This window comes from Melospiza georgiana, chromosome 11, assembly GCF_028018845.1.
Source record: "Melospiza georgiana isolate bMelGeo1 chromosome 11, bMelGeo1.pri, whole genome shotgun sequence".
In the NCBI taxonomy this organism is placed as follows: Eukaryota; Metazoa; Chordata; class Aves; order Passeriformes; family Passerellidae; genus Melospiza; species Melospiza georgiana.
In genome coordinates, this window is record NC_080440.1 from 14087401 (window position 1) to 14105082 (window position 17682).

At 40.7% G+C, this 17682-nt stretch overlaps 1 protein-coding gene across 2 annotated transcripts in view; it reads left to right on the top strand.

The window, feature by feature from the left end:
- Positions 1-445: 445 nt before the first annotated feature.
- Positions 446-17682, top strand: part of DCP1A (decapping mRNA 1A) — a 29852-nt gene continuing 12615 nt past the window's right edge. For both annotated transcript variants that reach the window (XM_058031931.1, XM_058031933.1), the window contains exons 1-5: positions 446-586; positions 1542-1582; positions 3387-3514; positions 11915-11981; positions 16353-16491. In XM_058031931.1, coding sequence (XP_057887914.1) covers positions 452-586; positions 1542-1582; positions 3387-3514; positions 11915-11981; positions 16353-16491 — 510 coding nt within the window. In that variant the 5' untranslated portion in view covers positions 446-451. The remainder of the gene's footprint in view (positions 587-1541; positions 1583-3386; positions 3515-11914; positions 11982-16352; positions 16492-17682) is intronic.

A 17682-nucleotide genomic window follows, 5' to 3' on the forward strand; every position in this document is an offset into this window, starting at 1 on the left:
ACGGGAGCAAACAGCATCACCCTCCAAGTGCTGGGAGAGAATTCTGAGCCTGTGACCGAGCTCATCGCGCTTCCCAAGGCAGCCTGCAGCAAACCCCGGATTCTTTGCGTTACTGTTGGAGTAAATAAATAACACCACGATGCTGCGGGGGCCGGCCCTCAGCCCTGCCCACGCGCGGCCCTGCCCGAGGCCCACGGGCCCACGGCCCTGCAAGCGCTCATTCACGGGAACTGGGAGGGGGGAGCGGGGAGCCGGGAAAGGGCTGCGGTCTCGAGTTGAGAAGCGAGACCCGGGCAGGGCCCGAGAAGGGCCCGGCGGGGCGGGGCGTGGGTCCTGGCCGGTGGCGGAACTGCGGGCGCGGGCCGGGCGCTCCGGCCGGCGGCGGGGCCGGGCGCGCCGCTGCACCGGCGCGGCTGTTGCCGTTCCGCGGGCGGGGCTGCCCGGATCCAAGATGGAGGCGGCGGGCAGAGCGGGGCAGGAGATGAGCCTGGCGGCCCTGCGGCGGCACGACCCCTTCATCACCGGCATCGCCGACGTGACCGGCCAGGTCGCGCTCTACAGCTTCAGCCCCAAGGACAACGAGTGGGTGAGTCCGGCGGGGCGGGCCCGGCCGTGCCCGTGCCCCGGCAGCCGCCTGGCCCGGCGCGCCCGCACGGGGCCCGCGCGGGGCTGCACTCGCCCGGGGGGCGATCGGGGTTTGGGCGCGTTCCCCCCGCTTGTGCTGGGGGAGAGCAGAGAGAAGGAGACGAGGAGAGGAAGCGAAAGGGAGAGCAGAGAAAGAGGAGGAGGAAGAGGGAGAGGAGGAAGAGGCAGAGGAGGAGGAGGAGAGAGAGGCGAGGCCGTGTGTGTGCTCGGGGAGGCGGCGCCGTTCCCCCTCGGACCGGGCTGGAGGGCGCTTTGGCTGCTGGTGGCCATTGGCTTTTTCTCTTTTTAATCGTACTTTGTTGTTGTTGCTCGCGCCTGTTGCACAGAGCCCTAACTGGGGAAGAGGGAGATTTAAGAGATGTGAGTGTTCGTCGTTGCATTAAAGCACAGTTTGGCTCGACTGCCGGGTTCATCACGGAGCCATAAAAAAGGGAATACGGGGAACTGCGCGGTGTCAGGGCAGCCCTGGAGCTGCAGCAGCTTCCCTCGCACACGCCGTGGGGAGGATTGCTCTGGGAGCTGGAGTCTGACACAGAGCCATGGCCGCAGTCCTGCCCTGCTCTGCTGTTCTCCTTGGAGCTCAACTGGAACACAACCTCTGCCAGATTTGGAGCCTGCCCCGTCAGGCCCAGCAGGGCAAGGCTGTGGAACGCTCTGTGTGTATCACATCGACAAACAGAGAGAGTGAGCAAAGTATTTTGGCAGCAGGTTTAACTTCCTGATCTTTCTAATAAAAAAACCTAGTAGTTTCTGAGAACAGCAGAGCGTATTTTTAGACCTGTGATGTCAAACCTTATGGAAAGATAAGGATATTGTAATTCTCTCATTAAAACGCTGTCTAAAACCTACTTGTGTGAACAAGCTCATCCCTGAAGTGCTTTTGTTGTTTTTTGTAGGAGAAAACCGACATAGAAGGGACCTTATTTGTGTATAAAAGGTAAGAGGTGGTTTGGGTTGGTTTTTTTGGGGGAGGGGGGATATAGTGGTGGTGATGTTTGTTTTCTTTCCTTAAGAAAACAAACTCCAGATGGCTTCCTGCTGAGCTTTCATACTTATCATTTTTTGCTTGTCCAGCTGTTAACTGCTGTGTACTCACTCAAAAGAATAAATTCTGCACATGGGTGAATAACTCTGTCAAAAGCCCCTAAAAGTATTGCTGAGAAGGCATAAAACCTGAATGCCACATATGTACCCACATCAAAAACTGGTTTATTGAGCTTATTTTATTAATTCAGTAGCACTTGTTAGTGCATTGAGTTTGTTAAGAGCCAGGTCTCCTTTTGTCTCCTGAAATCCATAAAGCTGATTATGAAAACAATAGAGATGAGAAATTAAATAATATGTTTTAATTTACTCCTGGAATATGGCATAAATTTTTGTAAATCGATGAAGTTGCCCAAAAAGTGGAGATTTTGTAGTGTCTGGTTTTGGGGGCTAATTGATTTCCTGTCCAAACCATGGGAGAAATTTCCAGTTCTCTAGGACAAGTAAAAGGGGTGAGGAGGAGAACCCGCCCATAAAATCAATAATAAGTTCAAGTTTAAATTATAGACAAATAAAAAAAATCTAAATGAAATAACACTTTGTTGAAGGTAAGAAATATAAATAACGCAGACTTAAGCCATCCTGAAGCAAACTGTTACAGTTGTTCATTACAATATTTTATCCTGGCACTATGTAGGGATTTGAGTAACCACTTCCTGCTACTTCAGCTCCCAGTTTGGAAATACTTAGTGTGAAAAAGTGAACCAAACTTAAAAAAAAAAAAATCAAAGCAAAAACCAAAGCAAAAGCTTTCAGTGTCACTAAGTGATGATTCCAAACAAGTTCTCTGTGGTGCATTAAGAGATTCACTTGTGATGGTAATGGTTGTTTACCCTATTCTTGGAAGCTCTTGACAGGTTGTAAATCATTAGGTAAAAGTGGCCACATTGTTACAGAAATATTTATATTTACCAGGTAAGTGTGTCTGATTTTTAACCTGCCTTCATTGTGCTGCTGTTGTTGATTATACACCAGTTTACAGGCACAGCTGAGTGGTGACAGAACATTCATGCAGCAAGAGAAAACACATCTAAAACTGTCTTGAACTTTCAGTGCTTGCTCAGTGTTCTCTGTTTCCACTTGGTGTCCAGAAAAAAATATAGATAAATAAAAATTGCTTCACTAAGCAGTACAATTCTGAATAATTTACTTTCAGGACTCTGGGTTAAGTCCTTACTTCCAGAGTCTCCCTTTAGGAGGAAATTGCTGTTTATGGTTCCCCCTGTAAGTGTACTTCATGCTATTTAAGACAGGAGCTCTTTTTTATTGTCCTGTCTATTTGCAGTAAGGTAATGGTGCTGTGTAAGTGGTTTGATTTTTCTCCTCTAATAAAAAAATTCTGAAATGCCTCAAAAGGATCTTATGTCAAGTATTGAATACATTTACATTTTAATGGTGGACCTGCCCTAGTTTTTTTGAATATATTTTTCAGAGGCATATCTTCGATTCAGCAGTTTAACAGTGTAGAACTCTAATGTTAATCCTAATGCTGCTTTGAGGTAAGTGTAGTTTGAAATTGAAATTAGGTGGCATGCCAAGAAATGGCATAGAAAAACAACTGCGAGAGCTGCAGGGCTGCTAAAGCTTCACATAATAAAGCAGTGGAAATTTGAAGATTAATTCATAACTTGGTTTCAGAAAATTCCTTCTGTTGATGAAGATATTAATCCTTGGTTTTGTTTTAATTGACACAATAGGTCAGCTTCTCCTTATCATGGTTTTACGATAGTGAATCGACTGAATATGCACAACCTGGTTGAGCCAGTAAATAAAGATTTGGAGTTTCAGCTTCATGAACCTTTTCTGCTCTACAGAAATGCCAGCTGTGAGTATAACTTTCTCTAATCCAAATAAACTTCAGGTTCAGTTTTATAACCTAGATCACTTCTGATTACTGTGATGTCTTGTTTCAAATACAATGTAATGAGGAGGATTCCAGTGAAATATCTGATAATGTTTTCTGTCTATGATGCTAAATTTACTTAAATTGCTGTTCTATTATATTATCATGACTGCCTGCTTTCAGTAAAAAGCAAATATACTACCAAAGTGCAATATTGCTTTGGTCTTTAATTAATGATTTGAAATATTTAGATTAAACTTATCTCCCTCCTCCATCAGCATGTCCCCTTGATGGGAACACTGCTTTGGCTGTGCTTTGGTGTACCTAATAGACCAGTCAAATGTTAATCCCTTCCATTTTTCCTCATGGAAGACCTCTGGGATCTGTAAGAAGCAGGATAGATTCTATCATGGTGGCAAACAACAGCCTAAGGCAGATGATCTCCTGTTTCATAATCTTTGCAATCTTCCTTCCATAAGTGTCACAAAGAGGAAGGAAGAAGTCAAAACTGATCAGTAAGTTGAAAAGTCTGGGAGGTGAGGGAAGTGACTGGCAACAGACTGGGAGAAGTACTGTGTTGAGTTGGGTGTTTAAGCAGATTGCTTGGTTTGCAAAGAAGGGGAGCTGTAGATGGAGGCAGCAGGGATAAGATGGACCTTAAGGTGTCAGGAAAGAATTGCAGCTCTGAGGTTGGTGACTTAAAGGAAGCAAGAATTTGATTCATTTGTTGGGACTGCTGATGGTATAAGGAAGCAGGAGCTGCTGTGGAATCACCATGGTGTGTGACAGTGACTAGAGGATCATTGGATCATCCAGGGAAGGAATCACAGGATCATTTAGGTTGGAAAATACCTTTAAAATCATCACACCAAACCATTAACCCAGCACTGCACTGTCCACCGTTAACCCACATCCCTCAGTGCCACATCTACACATCCTTTAAACATCTCCAGGGATGGTGGCTGCACCACTGCCCTGGACACTGTTCCAGGGCTTGACAACCCCTTCCATGAAGAAACTTGTCCTAATACCCAATCTAAACCTCCAGTGGCACAAATTGAGGCCATATACTCTTGTCCCATTATTTCTTATTTGGTAGAAGAGACCAAGCAGCACCTTGCTGCAAGCTCCTTTCAGGTATCTGTAATCAGAGAAGGTACAGGCTGTGGGTGAGTTCATTAGAAACCCCTGAAGCCAATTGTTTTCCTTGATAAAAGCTCTCCTTTTCCTGTGGGACATAAGTGTGTAAGATCTGTGGGAGGCTCATGGGTTCAGGATAGAGGTGACATAGAATAGTACAAGGAAGGGAAGAAATCATACAAAGGTCAGCAAGGAAGAAATTACAGACTGGATGTGGGAATTGCATTCTGAAGTAATCAGGAGTATTTTTTTCCTCTTATTTCTTTGCCATTGACATTTTGAAAGACTTTGGTCAGAAACTCTCCTTTCTTTCATTACCCCATCCTGTCTCCAGTTATTGCAGATGGAGATGTCCAGTGCAGTTAGTATGTCATGAGTTATTTTCTCAGGTGCCACAAATAAACTGCAGATGAGTTTTCCTGCCCTCTGAGTGTGTTCACTTTGTTCAAATACAAGCTTAAAAGCATTGAAAATGCCATCTAAGCTTTTTATTCCTTATAACTTCCACATCACTTACTCCCTTACATTTTGCATTAAGCTATTTTGTTTTGGATTATTTTCCTTACATAAGGTTTTCTAAATTTTCTGTCCTCTGAAAGAGTTGGAAAACAAATTATATGGTTGAATTGTGTTAAAGCTGTTTGCCTCCATTTGCACAGTATTTGTGAATTTGCAGGCAAATTTGGATTTGCAGACAGATTTCAACACGTGTGTGTTTTGTTTGTCTGGGTGGATCAGGGGATTCTTGTCCAAGTTCTCTTCATGCAGAAGGAACTCCCCTTCCACTCATTGCCTGCTGGCTTGAAAAACCTTTGCATTTTTGGAACTAATTCAAATCAGAGGTTTAAGCCAGTGGTTACTATAATGTGCGTTTCCAAGGGCTTAATGTCATGTGTCTCTAATGGCTTAAGGTGAAGTTCTTCTGAGAACTCTTAATGACTGAAAGAGGATGGGCTGCTAGTTTGTGTAAGGAGCAGCTTCCTCTTACACAACCCTGTGTCTTGTAGAGTGGCTTTTACTGTGTCCTTGAAGAAATCTCCTGTCATCATTAGAAACCCTCTATGAGTGAGGCTGATTCTGTTTCCTTAGTTTACAAATGGGTGATGGCTCAGGCTATCCAGTAAAAACCTAAAATCATGCTAATAGTGCTGTTTGTCAGAGACAAATAGGTACTTTGTGCCTCTGTAGTTACATTGTAACAGGATCAGTAACAAATTGAGATTTGTGCTTCACCAGGGCATGGCAGAAAAGTAGAAAATGATCAAAGCAAAATTATGTCACCATGCATTTGGGGAAGATTCCATGTCAACAATATTTATATTCAATGTGGTACTACTGTTCTACAAACTTCATGTTCTCACTTTGTTCTGGGGTTCTGTCTTGACTTAAAATGAGGCCAAGTCTGTTCTGTGCAGCAGATCAGACCTCTGGCATTTCTGTCTTCAGCAGCACAGGAGCTGTTCTGGGACAGTGAGTAACCTGCTCCAAGCTGCTAATGACTTATGGGAGGAACTTTGCAAGCACTCTACAAACATTAGTTTTTGCTTGGCTGGAGGCTGTAAGAATGATTTGCCTGTCATACTAGATCATAATATTTTGGTGGGGTTTTACTGTTCTTTTGTAGTTTGATTTCTTCAAACACCATACAAAGGAATTGTTGGTTTGCTGCATATCAGAAGTTACTTTGTTAAGCTGTAGATGTGACATATTTTATGCAATTGCACAGAAGCATTTTCATACTCTCAGACCAAGACTGGGTAATGGTCATTTTATTCTTATGGGAAATTACTGATTTTCACAGCTCTTGAGGGGAATCCTCCCATTTTTGGCAGGGTGAGGGATGAAGGAAAAATCCATGGGCATTTTGGAAGGAGAGCAGATACCTTTCTTATATCTGCCTTTTGCTGTTCTCTGAGCACAATGGAAGACATTTGGATCAGTTTGTTATTATTCTGTGAGGTTCCCCCCATCCCAATCCTACCTTTTTCATATTTCAGCTTTTAATGGGGAAATCTTTCCTCACTCCAGAATTTTTGTTCTCAAAATTATTTTGGCTACATAATGTGGTTCCAACCCCAAAAGGATACCAAATGCAAAAAGTTGGATATAATGCTGCCTCAAGACTTACTCCATTTATTTTGTTGGGCATAAGACCCTAAAACAAAGATGATAACAATGTGACTAAGAAACTGTGAGACTTTATACCACTTGCAGTAAATAGAAAAAAGGCATTCTTGTTTTCACTGTTATAAAGAACTAAGGAAAGCAAATATCACCAAACATAAACAGATAAGAAATTATCAAATTGAAAAGACATTGTTTGACTTACTGTAACGTATTTTTAAATTAGAATTACTCTTAAAAGGTAAAAATTTTGAGATTTTACTCCATACATAATGTGCCATATATTATTTCTTAGTCTGGAATAGGTATTGCTGGGTATATTTGATCCTTGTTGAACTCTCCCTCTGGACACATGCACATTCTTTAGAGAACTCAGATTATTTGCTCATTAAATACTGAATACCATTGATTTTTTTTTTTAATGAACCTAAACTTGTTTTCTCTTGTTTGTGTTTTGTGGAAAGCATATTAAACTCTATTTTAAAAAATGCATACAGTTCAGCCAGTAACTGTAATAACAGTCTAGTCTGAAGTTCAGTACTTCCTTTCAATCTGTAATGAATCTAGAGAATCTGGAGCTGTTAGTTAATAGTTTGCTTAATAATTAAGGAAAATTAGTCAAAGTTTTAAGCACTATTGTACTTACCTCCTAAAGTCTGCAGGAAAGATTCTTCTGAGCCTTTCTCATTTATAACTTTTCCCTTGTATCGGTGGTGTTGCTCTTGATAAAAAGGGTTTTTAATCCAAGCCAGTTCACCAGACAGGCTGATTTCCATGGTGCACAAAAGACAGATGTTTAGCATAAACGTTGGGCATTAAAATAAATGGTCCTTGTTTGGTGTGGGGTTTTTGTGGTGTTGTGGTTTTTTTCCTTGCTTCTTATTCCTGTCCAAGGGAAGAGTTAGTAATAGAAAAATAATGGATTTTGGAGAGGTTTATACATATAAGTGGAAAACTCAGTTACAAAGTGCTGTCTTCTGGTCTTGTTGTATTATTGATGAAAACAACTTGTATCCTGAACAGCAAAAGAGAAATGAGTTGCATTAGAAGTGTTTCAAAGAGCTCCTGACTGGTTTCAAAGCTGTAAGGAAAGTCTCTTATCACACATGTTCCATTAAGTGTAACATATCTGTGATTGCTGAGGCTGCCTGGCTCTCCAGCAAGCACATTAACCCAGTGGTTTGGTCTGAGATAAGAAAGGAGCCTTTTCTTCATATCTTCATAGCAGAAGAAGCAATGCAAGCTGGGGGAGGGGGGGAATGATTGAAAACTGTGGAGCCATTCTAAAAATACATTGTTTGACCTGAAAGACAGCACTCTAACTGCAAGAGGTTTTCTTCTGTGGTTCAGCTTGCAAAGAAGCAATCCCTCTCCCTCCACATAATACTGTGGTGGCAGTTAAAGTGTTCCTGAGTTTGGGTGCTGCTTGGCACCTGCTGAATTACTCCATGCTCCTGCTTCTGGGATTTTGCTCTGTGATATATTTGTGAAATGCCTTTAGGTATTGAAAACAGCAAAGGGAGGAACTTCTCCCATTGATTCTAATGGTTTGTAAGTCTATGTGGCAGGCTAATACCTCCATGTAGGAAATATATATGAAGAATGTCAGTGATACAGAGCTGACTGACTGAGGAGAGGTGGCATTTCAGCTGACATTGCTGCTAGAGGAAGTACAAGCTTTAAGAGAGAGAGCTTTATGTCATTTTGCCTCAAACTCTATTTGAGGTGTTAAATGATCATATATATGCTTTTCTTTATGGAAGTGAGATGGGGTTGTTTTCCATGGTTACATTATAGGAAGGGTTTCAAAACACAAGTCCTTTTCTTTCAAGAGTTTGAAAAACTCCACTTCCAGTTGTTCTCCTTCACTGTATGACAACATCAAAACTGGACCTGTAAAATAAAACTTTTCTCTCTCTTCTACCAGCTCTTCCAGATAGTTAATGGAAGTTTTAACCAAATCATCTCTTTGAATGAGTTGAGGATGTATTTGTACAAATGGCTAAACTGCCTGGGGGAAGGGAGTGACAGTGTCTGGAATTGCTGAAACTGGCAGTGCTGATGAGTCCATGTGCACTTCCTCTGGCACACAGTTCCATTCTGAGCTTTTCCTTCCTGTGTGTCCCAAGCTTCTTGTTTGTGCAGTCTCATGCTCCGATGGCCTTTTGTGAAGCTGATGCAGAAATGGGATCAAGGATCTGGTCTGGACTGGAATGTACCCAGCTGGCATGAGGGAGGGGGTCCCCTTGGGGTACAGTGGGTAACAAAGTTGTGGGAATGTGAGGGTGGGGACACTGCCTCTTGCTGCTTACTTAAAATGAGAGCTGAAGTGAAACTACAATTTGGGGATGCAGCTTCATTTTATGTTGACAAGGATGAGGCTTCTGTCTCGCAGTGGCACTTGGCTATTCCCACACTTAATCCAGATTATAGAAGAGCCCAAGACCTTCCTTTTGGTATTATTCAGTTGTTAGGCTTGAGCAGGAAGTCTTCCATAATCCTTCTGTTCTCTCAAAAGCTCTTTGGTTTCCCATTTCAGTTTTAATCAGGTTTTAAGGATTGATGCAGACAAGTTTGGAGGGAAGTTGAGTGTTATATGTTTAAATAAATATTTATGGGTCAGTGTCTCTGACAAAAATTACATATGTCAGAGAAGAACACTGATTACGACAATGGATGGCTTCTTTTAGTTTTATGAAACCTGATTTGTCTGGGGTATGGGTTACTCATTACTCCAGGGGTGTCAAAATGCAGTGTGAATCCTACTGAAAGAATTGCTGCTGATGATTACAAACTACTGTTACTTGATTGCTAAAGATGCCACCCAGCATTCAGTGTAGAAAAGCTGGATGGAAAAATTCAGTGGCTTCTGTTGGATGAAACTCTTGCAAGAACTGCAGTAGAAAGGTACCATCAGACATAGGAATATTCAGCTAATATTTATGCTGAGTATAGCAAAAAAGCACATTTTAAAAGGAGCTGGTAAGAGCCAACTCTGTCTTTGCTATAAGGATGTTCTTTATTGAAGTTACATGCACGGAAGGAAGTGTATAGGCAAATATATATTAAATAGTAATAGTAATGCTGTTGGGACACACTTCTGGGGAAGGGAGCTGAACTGGCAGTACAGGAGGGCACTTGGAAAAAGGAAGATAAACATTCCAGCCTGTGAACTGTACCTGCATTAATGCCCAAGTTGTAATCTGCTGTGCATCTTTGTCATATTGTGTAAAATTGTTTTGCAGTGACTCCCTGTGATTGCTTGCCAGTAGTACAAAGTGGAAAAAACCCTCATATTCTACACCAAACAGAGAATTGGATCTACTTGTGGTCTTGTCTAGGCCTGTTTCTGGCAGAATTGAGTGTGACTTTTATCATTTTTCCTATTTAAATATTATTATAAGTTCCATATCTTCATTTCTTAAGCAAGTATTCTTTTGAAGCAGCTTTCTCCTCTTGGCAGTTTGTCTGGTAATGAAGTCTTTTCTTTAGTGTTAAAGTATGAGCTACTTCTTTAGTCATGTAGCAACCTGGAAACTTTGTAGGTTTCTATGCAACAGAAAATCCAGTTGTATTAAACTGCAGAGTTTAATAGAAGCATTTCATGAGCATTGGCTACATGTGTGAAATGCTTTTTATTGGTTTATGTCTTTTGTGCACTGATTTCTTTGTTTATTACTCAAGAAGCTTTGTTATCTATTACTTAAGATGGAACCTCTAAAGATATAAACACCCAAATTAATACAGCTGGCATTTAATGAAAGAAAGAAAAGTCAAGAACTTTTGTCCTAGGATGTTCTTCTAGAAATGAGATGTCTACCTGACTTCTTGAGGATTTTGGCACAACAGAGTACACCTGGAATAAGTTGAAGGGCCAGAAAAAGTTTGGTAAATAATTGCCCTCTTTGCCATGACTTGACATTAGTTTGGGTGGGCTTTGCTTGAGCTTTTTGAGTATCTTGTGGAGGGAAAAAAAGTGAGTAAAGAAAGAAAAAGGATTTCACTGCGAAATAAAAATCTACCTCTAATGGGAAATGGTTGTGTAAATTTTTTTTAGCAGTCCTTTCCTTCACTTTAAGTGTATTTATAATCTGTGATTTCATCTACATAAAATCATTGACATGAACTGCAGTATAAAGATGAGTTTTAAAAGGCTTGAAAGCATTTTTTCAGAAATTCAAATACTTTAATGGTATCATGTGTAAAGTGTCCAATTGCCTTTGATGTTGTAGCACTTTATGCATTGACAAACTTCATAGGTGAACTAAGATTTAAAGTAACCTGCATTGTGGGCTGGATTCAATACAATTCTGAAAAGAGTTGTGGAGCTTTGTGGCTTTGGTGCAGCAGGAGCAGTGGAGCTGCTGTGTGGGGAAAGGCCCTTGGGAGGATTGCTGGGGAAGGAGCAGCTCGTGGCACTCCTGACAGAGTTTCTCCCTCTGAATGGAGGCTCAGTGGTCAAGCTCCAGCTCTGCAAACTTTCAATGGAATTTTACTTATTCTGAAACCAGAATGAGGCTGTCTTGCTGAGCTGGAGTCCTTTTGCTCTCATTGCTTTGTCCTGGATACCTTCAAAGAGCAGAGGTCCCTATCATTGTAGTTTTAAGCTGTTCCATGAATGTGGCTGTGTGATGGGAGCTTGGGTACTGCTTCCTCCTGGAGAGGCAACTTTCCAGAGAGGCTCTGACTGAACTGTCATGCTATAATTCAAATGTTAATGTTGGTCTTTGAATTTGACACATTTAAAAATCAGTGGTTTTTGTTTTTTTTTTTTTAATGGATATTCCTTGGCCTAGCTTAAATGATAAAGTCAATTCAAAAGAGGAGGTTGCAACTGTAGTGAGAAGGCACCTGCTGGTTAAAACATTTTCCTGTCACTTTTATTTACAAACAGTATCAAGATTCTATAGTTCTTCCATTTAATCTGACTGAAGTTGTACTTATGTTTGCACATGTGTTGTTTCTGATTACTTTATAAATAGTAGGTGATGACACAGTATTTCAATGGAAACTGATGGAAATTTGTATGTTGCAGATCTAATGGACTCCTGTTTTTTTCTATTGATTTAATTACTTTTTTTTTTGTCTTATACTTGCTTTCTTTTCCTTGTTTTCTAGTGTCAATTTACAGTATTTGGTTTTATGACAAGAATGACTGTCATCGAATAGCAAAGCTCATGGCTAAGTAAGTACTGGGGCCTTCTAGAGATTATTCAATGTGTCTGCTTTTTTCCTCACTCTCCTAAAAATGGAGGAATACAACATTCTTGCTCATACAAGTTTTTTTTAACTAATGAAAATTACAGATTTGTTTTTTAAAAAACCTGCAGCATTAATATCTTCAATTGAGTGATTAAAAAATGAGTTGAAAAGTTAGTTGGCATTCTCCAAAGAAAGCAACTATGTGCACTGTGTGCTATTTTATATTCTGTTTTGTAGAGGGGTGCTGGTAAAAGATTTTCTGATGCAAAGAGTGTAATTAAATAAACGATGGTTGGGGGTTTCTGCTTGTTTTGTGGAGAGCTGTTTTTTTCTTGGAGTTTGTGGTTTGTTTGGGTTTTATAAGACTTAGCTGTTATTCTTGACTAAAGTGAAGAGACAAAAAATTAGTAGGAGAACTAGGTGGAATTTTCTAGAATTGTAGTGGGTTCAGGAGTGCAAGCAAAACTGTGAAATAATAAGAGCTTGGTGTTGCTAATTTCTGGATTTGGGATAGTTACTCTTGCTAAAATGCAGATTGTAGGTGTACTACCCAGGGTATCTTCTCATCCCTCATTCTCAGCTTTGCTCCTCTTTGCTATCACACTGCTTTCCTGAAGCCTCTTATCTCTTGCATGCCTTCAGCAGCATGTCAGGGCTTGCCAGTCAGGCTGTCCTGAAAACCTGCATAATTTAATTACATGGAAATATATAATATCTAATTATATTAAAACTAGTCACAGTGTAGATATTTTAAGCTGAATTCTAATTTCTTAGTGTAGGGGGTTTGGTGTGGGTTATTTTGGCTTTTTTTTTAGTTATTATCTTCACACAGAAGCAGTGAAAGAAAACACAAATGACAGACATTAGTATCAAGATATCTTTCTAAGTTCTTTTTCTTTTTTCTCATCCTTATAACCCCATTTCCCACTTTGATTTTTTTTCTTCCTAGTTATGTTGGACTTCTTATTGTTATTTGGTTTGTCTGTATCTAAGGATTAGTGGGAAACAATTGTGTGAAACTGACTCTTGGATGTTGTTACCAAAACAAATAACAAAACATCTACTGCCTCTCTTTATAAACAGAGGATCAGAAGGACATGGCTTTCTCTTCTAATCTAAACCCATTAGTTAATGTTTGAATTGTGAGAGAGAGCTGGACCTGTCAAACTCTACCATATTCACAGCTGCAGTGCAGATCTAACTTCAGATAGCAAACCTTGAGTCCATTTGAGCTGCTCTGGTCACTGTAGCATAAGTGATGGGATACAAATGATAATTCAGGAGTCTTAAAAAGTGGGATCAGGTAACAGACCAGTCTGGCCATGGCACAGCAGTCCATAAAGCACATTTACCCCTTTGGCTGGATTGCAATATTTACATTTTCTTCCAAGAGTATTAATTTTGTTCTGTAGTTTTTTGTCTTTGAGGTGGAAATTTGGATTTGCACCCTATTCTTAAGGTGGAGTTTTTCTTAATCACTGATAGGAAAGAGTGCTGCCTTTATAATACTTCAGCAGTTCCAAAACATAACCATAAAAGGTTTCAAGGAGATTTGCATTCTCTTCCCTGCATTTAACTTGACCTTATTGTGCCAGACTGAGTTAACAAGATTGCAGGCCATCCATTTGTATTTTGGTGGCTTATCTTTGAAAAGAAAAGTAAATTAGGCTTTGTAATCACAGACTTCACTTCTCACATTCTCTCCCTCCCCCTGCCCTTCTGTGAGGTTGTGCCAGGTATATTTTCAATGCTGCAACTCCAGATATTCTTCAACAAACTGTCACAGCAGCTACTGTGTCCCTGAAGGAATGTGTGCCTCTTCCACTATCTGATATAATGGAAAGAAACAGCAGGCCTTGCTTAAAAAAGATTTAATCCTGGATTGCACATGGAGCATGTTTAGTGTACAGATTTGCAGCAGTTGACTTTTTTGCCTCCAGGAAGGGTATTTAGGTATTTGATTTACAGATTATTTTTTTTTTAGGAATTCTAGAATTTTCTGAAATGAAAACATTTCATGGGAGGCAAACTCCTGATTTGAGAAAAAATTAATTTGTGTCAAGTTAAGATGATTGATTGAGGGATGGCCTTTCTAGAAGGAGTAGGGCAGAAACTGCAGGGCTTCAAATATTTGAGAAAACTATTGCATTCTGACCTGTAAGTTTGTATGGGGGGGTTATTTTCAATTTAGTTTCTAACCTTGTTTCAATAGTCAGACCCAAATTGGCTTCTGAGACAAAGGAAGCAGACTAGAATTGGGAAAGAATCTCAGAGTTCTGGGGATACAGTTTCACATTATATTCCATCATCACCATTGAAATGTGGTGCACAAGACAGAAGATGGAGTTTAAGCTATTGGACAATTACCTAGATGAGAAGAGAATTTGTTATTCTTCAAAAAGAAAGTAAACTTTAAACTTTAAAAAGGTAACAAACACTTCATAATGAACAAGAGAAAAATATTATGAACTGTTTTTCACATTTTTATGAAACATTTCTGTGAAATGCCTGCACTCCTTGAAGGTGTTTTGCTGTGAGAGTTCAATGAGTACTGGTTTCAGGGGAGTATGTTTTACTGAAACCTTCTGGGCCAACTAATTAAGGCAAAAGGAAAGTCTCAAGAGTGAAGCGTTTGCTGTGCCTGCCAGGCACCTTGTGTGATTTCACTTTGCCCAGAATCTTCCCTTTAACTGAAGTGTTTCTTTTTTCTTATACAATTATGCTGGCACTTTACATCTCAGCAAAGCATTCTGATTCTCTTACCTTGCTCTTTCTCATCATTAGTTTTGGAGTTGAGTTTAGAGAGGTCCTAAGCCAGGACTGGGTGACCACGTGAGGTGCTAGAACAAAATGTTCTCTCAGGGAGTCACCATAGAAACACTTGTGGAGTATTGAGCTGCCTCATCCAAACGAGCACATGCTGCAGTTCTCAGAAATTATCAGGGTTACATTGGCCTCCCTATTGTGAGTTACCTTGCCAGGTGACTGCTGCTTACAGAGGAGGCTGGAAGTAATCAGGAGCTGGTTAAATAACCAGCTTGTATGATGAAAAATTGTGAAAGCAACATTGAATTGTTAAAAGCCAAATCTAACCCTTTTTCAGCTAAACCCTAGTGAAGTAAAGAAGCTTGGTAGCTAGAAAACTGGGAAGAAACTTTCAAAACTCAAACTGTTTTTTCCTCAGAAATGTAAATGTAGAGGTACATATAAATAATTTCAGCCTATAAAATCTAGATTTTCTCCTGAATCCTAACTGACCCAAAGAAACTGGAGGCTGGGATGATTGACACTTTCTGTGATTGTTGTGATGGCACCTCTTGGCTCCCCCCTCAGCCATCAGTTCCACAGCATGAGAGTTCCCAAGTGACATGCCAGCTCCAGAGCTCTGCCCTGTTTACAGTGCTTGTTTTTTCTTAACATATTTGATTAATGCAGGCTTAAAAAAGAAGGGATTACAGGCTGGTGTGTGTTTATTTCAAGAGGATAAGCTTCAGCGCACTGCACAGCCATGTATATCTTGTGAACTGCATATGGATTAGGAGTATATGCTGCTTTTATTTTTATTAATGAAATGGGCAGGTGCACCTCACCTTCTTGCATCTCTGACCTATCCTTCAGATGGAAGGTTCTGGATACTTGAGGCAGGCAGGGGTGGAGTAGAAGTGGTGAATGAACCATAGGCACCAGGGGCCAGAGGTAATGCAGGTAATTGGAATGACTGCAGGGCAGCTTGAAGAGGAAATGGTTTGCTGTTCTTTCCAGAGCCTGAGGTGGGGGTGTGAGGGGTGACTTGCTCTAAGTCTTCTTGCAGACTGACTCCAGAGACATCTGGTGTGAGCCAGCTCTCTTCTTTCCTATTGTCTCTGTTGCATAATGGTAGGCCTCATCCTAAATTAGAACTATTTGGTAATAGATTTTGTTGAATGACATGGCTTGACTTGGCTAAATATGGAGAAATGCATGTTAGGAAGTAAAGAGTAAAACTTGTATCTTGGTGTATGGTGTAAAACATGTGCTTTTTGTGTATCACATGCTTGGATGTCCACATATTTCATTGTAAAAATGTCTAAACATGAGAGTTTTATAGGAGTAGTGTTTGCTGTAGGCAAACTTTGAGAGAGACAGACCAGTGCTCTGTGAATGGGAGATAAATCGTGCAGACCATTTGGCAATTTGTCTTGTTTGAACCTTGTAGCAAATGAAAACTTGTGTAACTTTGGTCAGCTATGTGTTAGGCTTTTATTCAGGCAGAAAAATGGGTTAATGTACTGGGAGTGCTTTTTTCTTTACTGCTTTTTGCAAGATGTTAACTCTAGTTAAATTTTTAAATCCTGTTTCTCCTTTCCTTTTACAGAGTGGTTGAACAAGAAGCTCAGAGGTCGCAGCAAGTTTCTCAGGACAGAAAAAGTCCCAGCAGAACCAATGGCTGCAATGAAAACAGGCCCATTGACATCCTAGAGATGCTTAGTAAAGCCAAGGATGAGTATGAACGAGTAAGTAAATGTCTCTTTTCTGGAAACCAGTTTTTAGCACATCAGCTGTGCTTTGTTTCGAGGGTGGGCAGTGTGCAATAGTTCCAGCAGCCTTGTTTTCAGAGTGCTGTGTTGCTCCCTCCCTCAGGAGCACTGTACTAGGAAACATTCTGTGATTTCAGGCAAGATGGATAGAATCCCCATCAGGTGGTCCAACTTGAAGTGTAGCAGGGTGGACCCATTTTATAATGATTTCTCCTGCTGTGAGAAAATCTTGTCTCTGGGAATAGCAAATAAAAATTGTACCAAACAGCATCTGTCTCTTAGTCTCAAAAGATGAACTGTGGTGTTAGAGACTGAGGCATTCAGTTTGTAGACTTTATGAAGCATATTTCTTATTAGCTGTAGACTAAGTGTAACAATACTGTTCCTTTGTCTTTTTGTTCTCCAGTTTATTTCTTGTGTCCTGTCTACTGTTTCTCCCTTTAATAAAATAATTCATCTCAGAAGGAAAAGCCTGTTATCCTTTGCCAGTGCTAAATCCACAAGATTACATAATGAGGAATGTTACTTCTCTTAAGAAAGAATTACTTTATATAGTCATGAGGACCAAATTCATACATGCAGGGTGAATATAAAGGTAATGTGTGGGAGATCCAAAAATGGAAGCAGAGATTCTGAACACGCCTCTTCCCAGAGTAATAATACAGGAATGTGCCATAGTAAAGCAATGTGTGAGTATTGCATTGCAGAGCCATGGTGTGGCTTCTGTGCCTGTGCTGCTGGGAGAAGAGGGAGCACATTTGTACAGTGCTTGATTCCATGCAGGAGTTGCTTGTGCTGCAGAGCTCCTTTGAGTACTTGAAATTGAGTCTTTGTGAGATTCTGAATGGTTACAATACAGTGTGGGATGAGAAGAGAGCAAGCATGTGGATTAAACCTCGTATGAGCCATCTTAGCCTGTCACTGTGTGAGGTACATTGAGGTCAGGGCAATGTGATAAACAACACCGTATCTTTGACCCAGGCTAGATACTCATCTCTGGAAATCACTCCTATGTTCTTTTAATGCTTTAAAATAGAGATGAAAACAAAATTAATAGCCAGTGTGTGTCAGTGCTGTTTGGGAAGAAGGTGTCTCTGGATGAAGGCCAGCATTGTGCAGGTAGCAGCTTTTGTGAGATCACAGAAGGAAACATCACATTATGGTTCA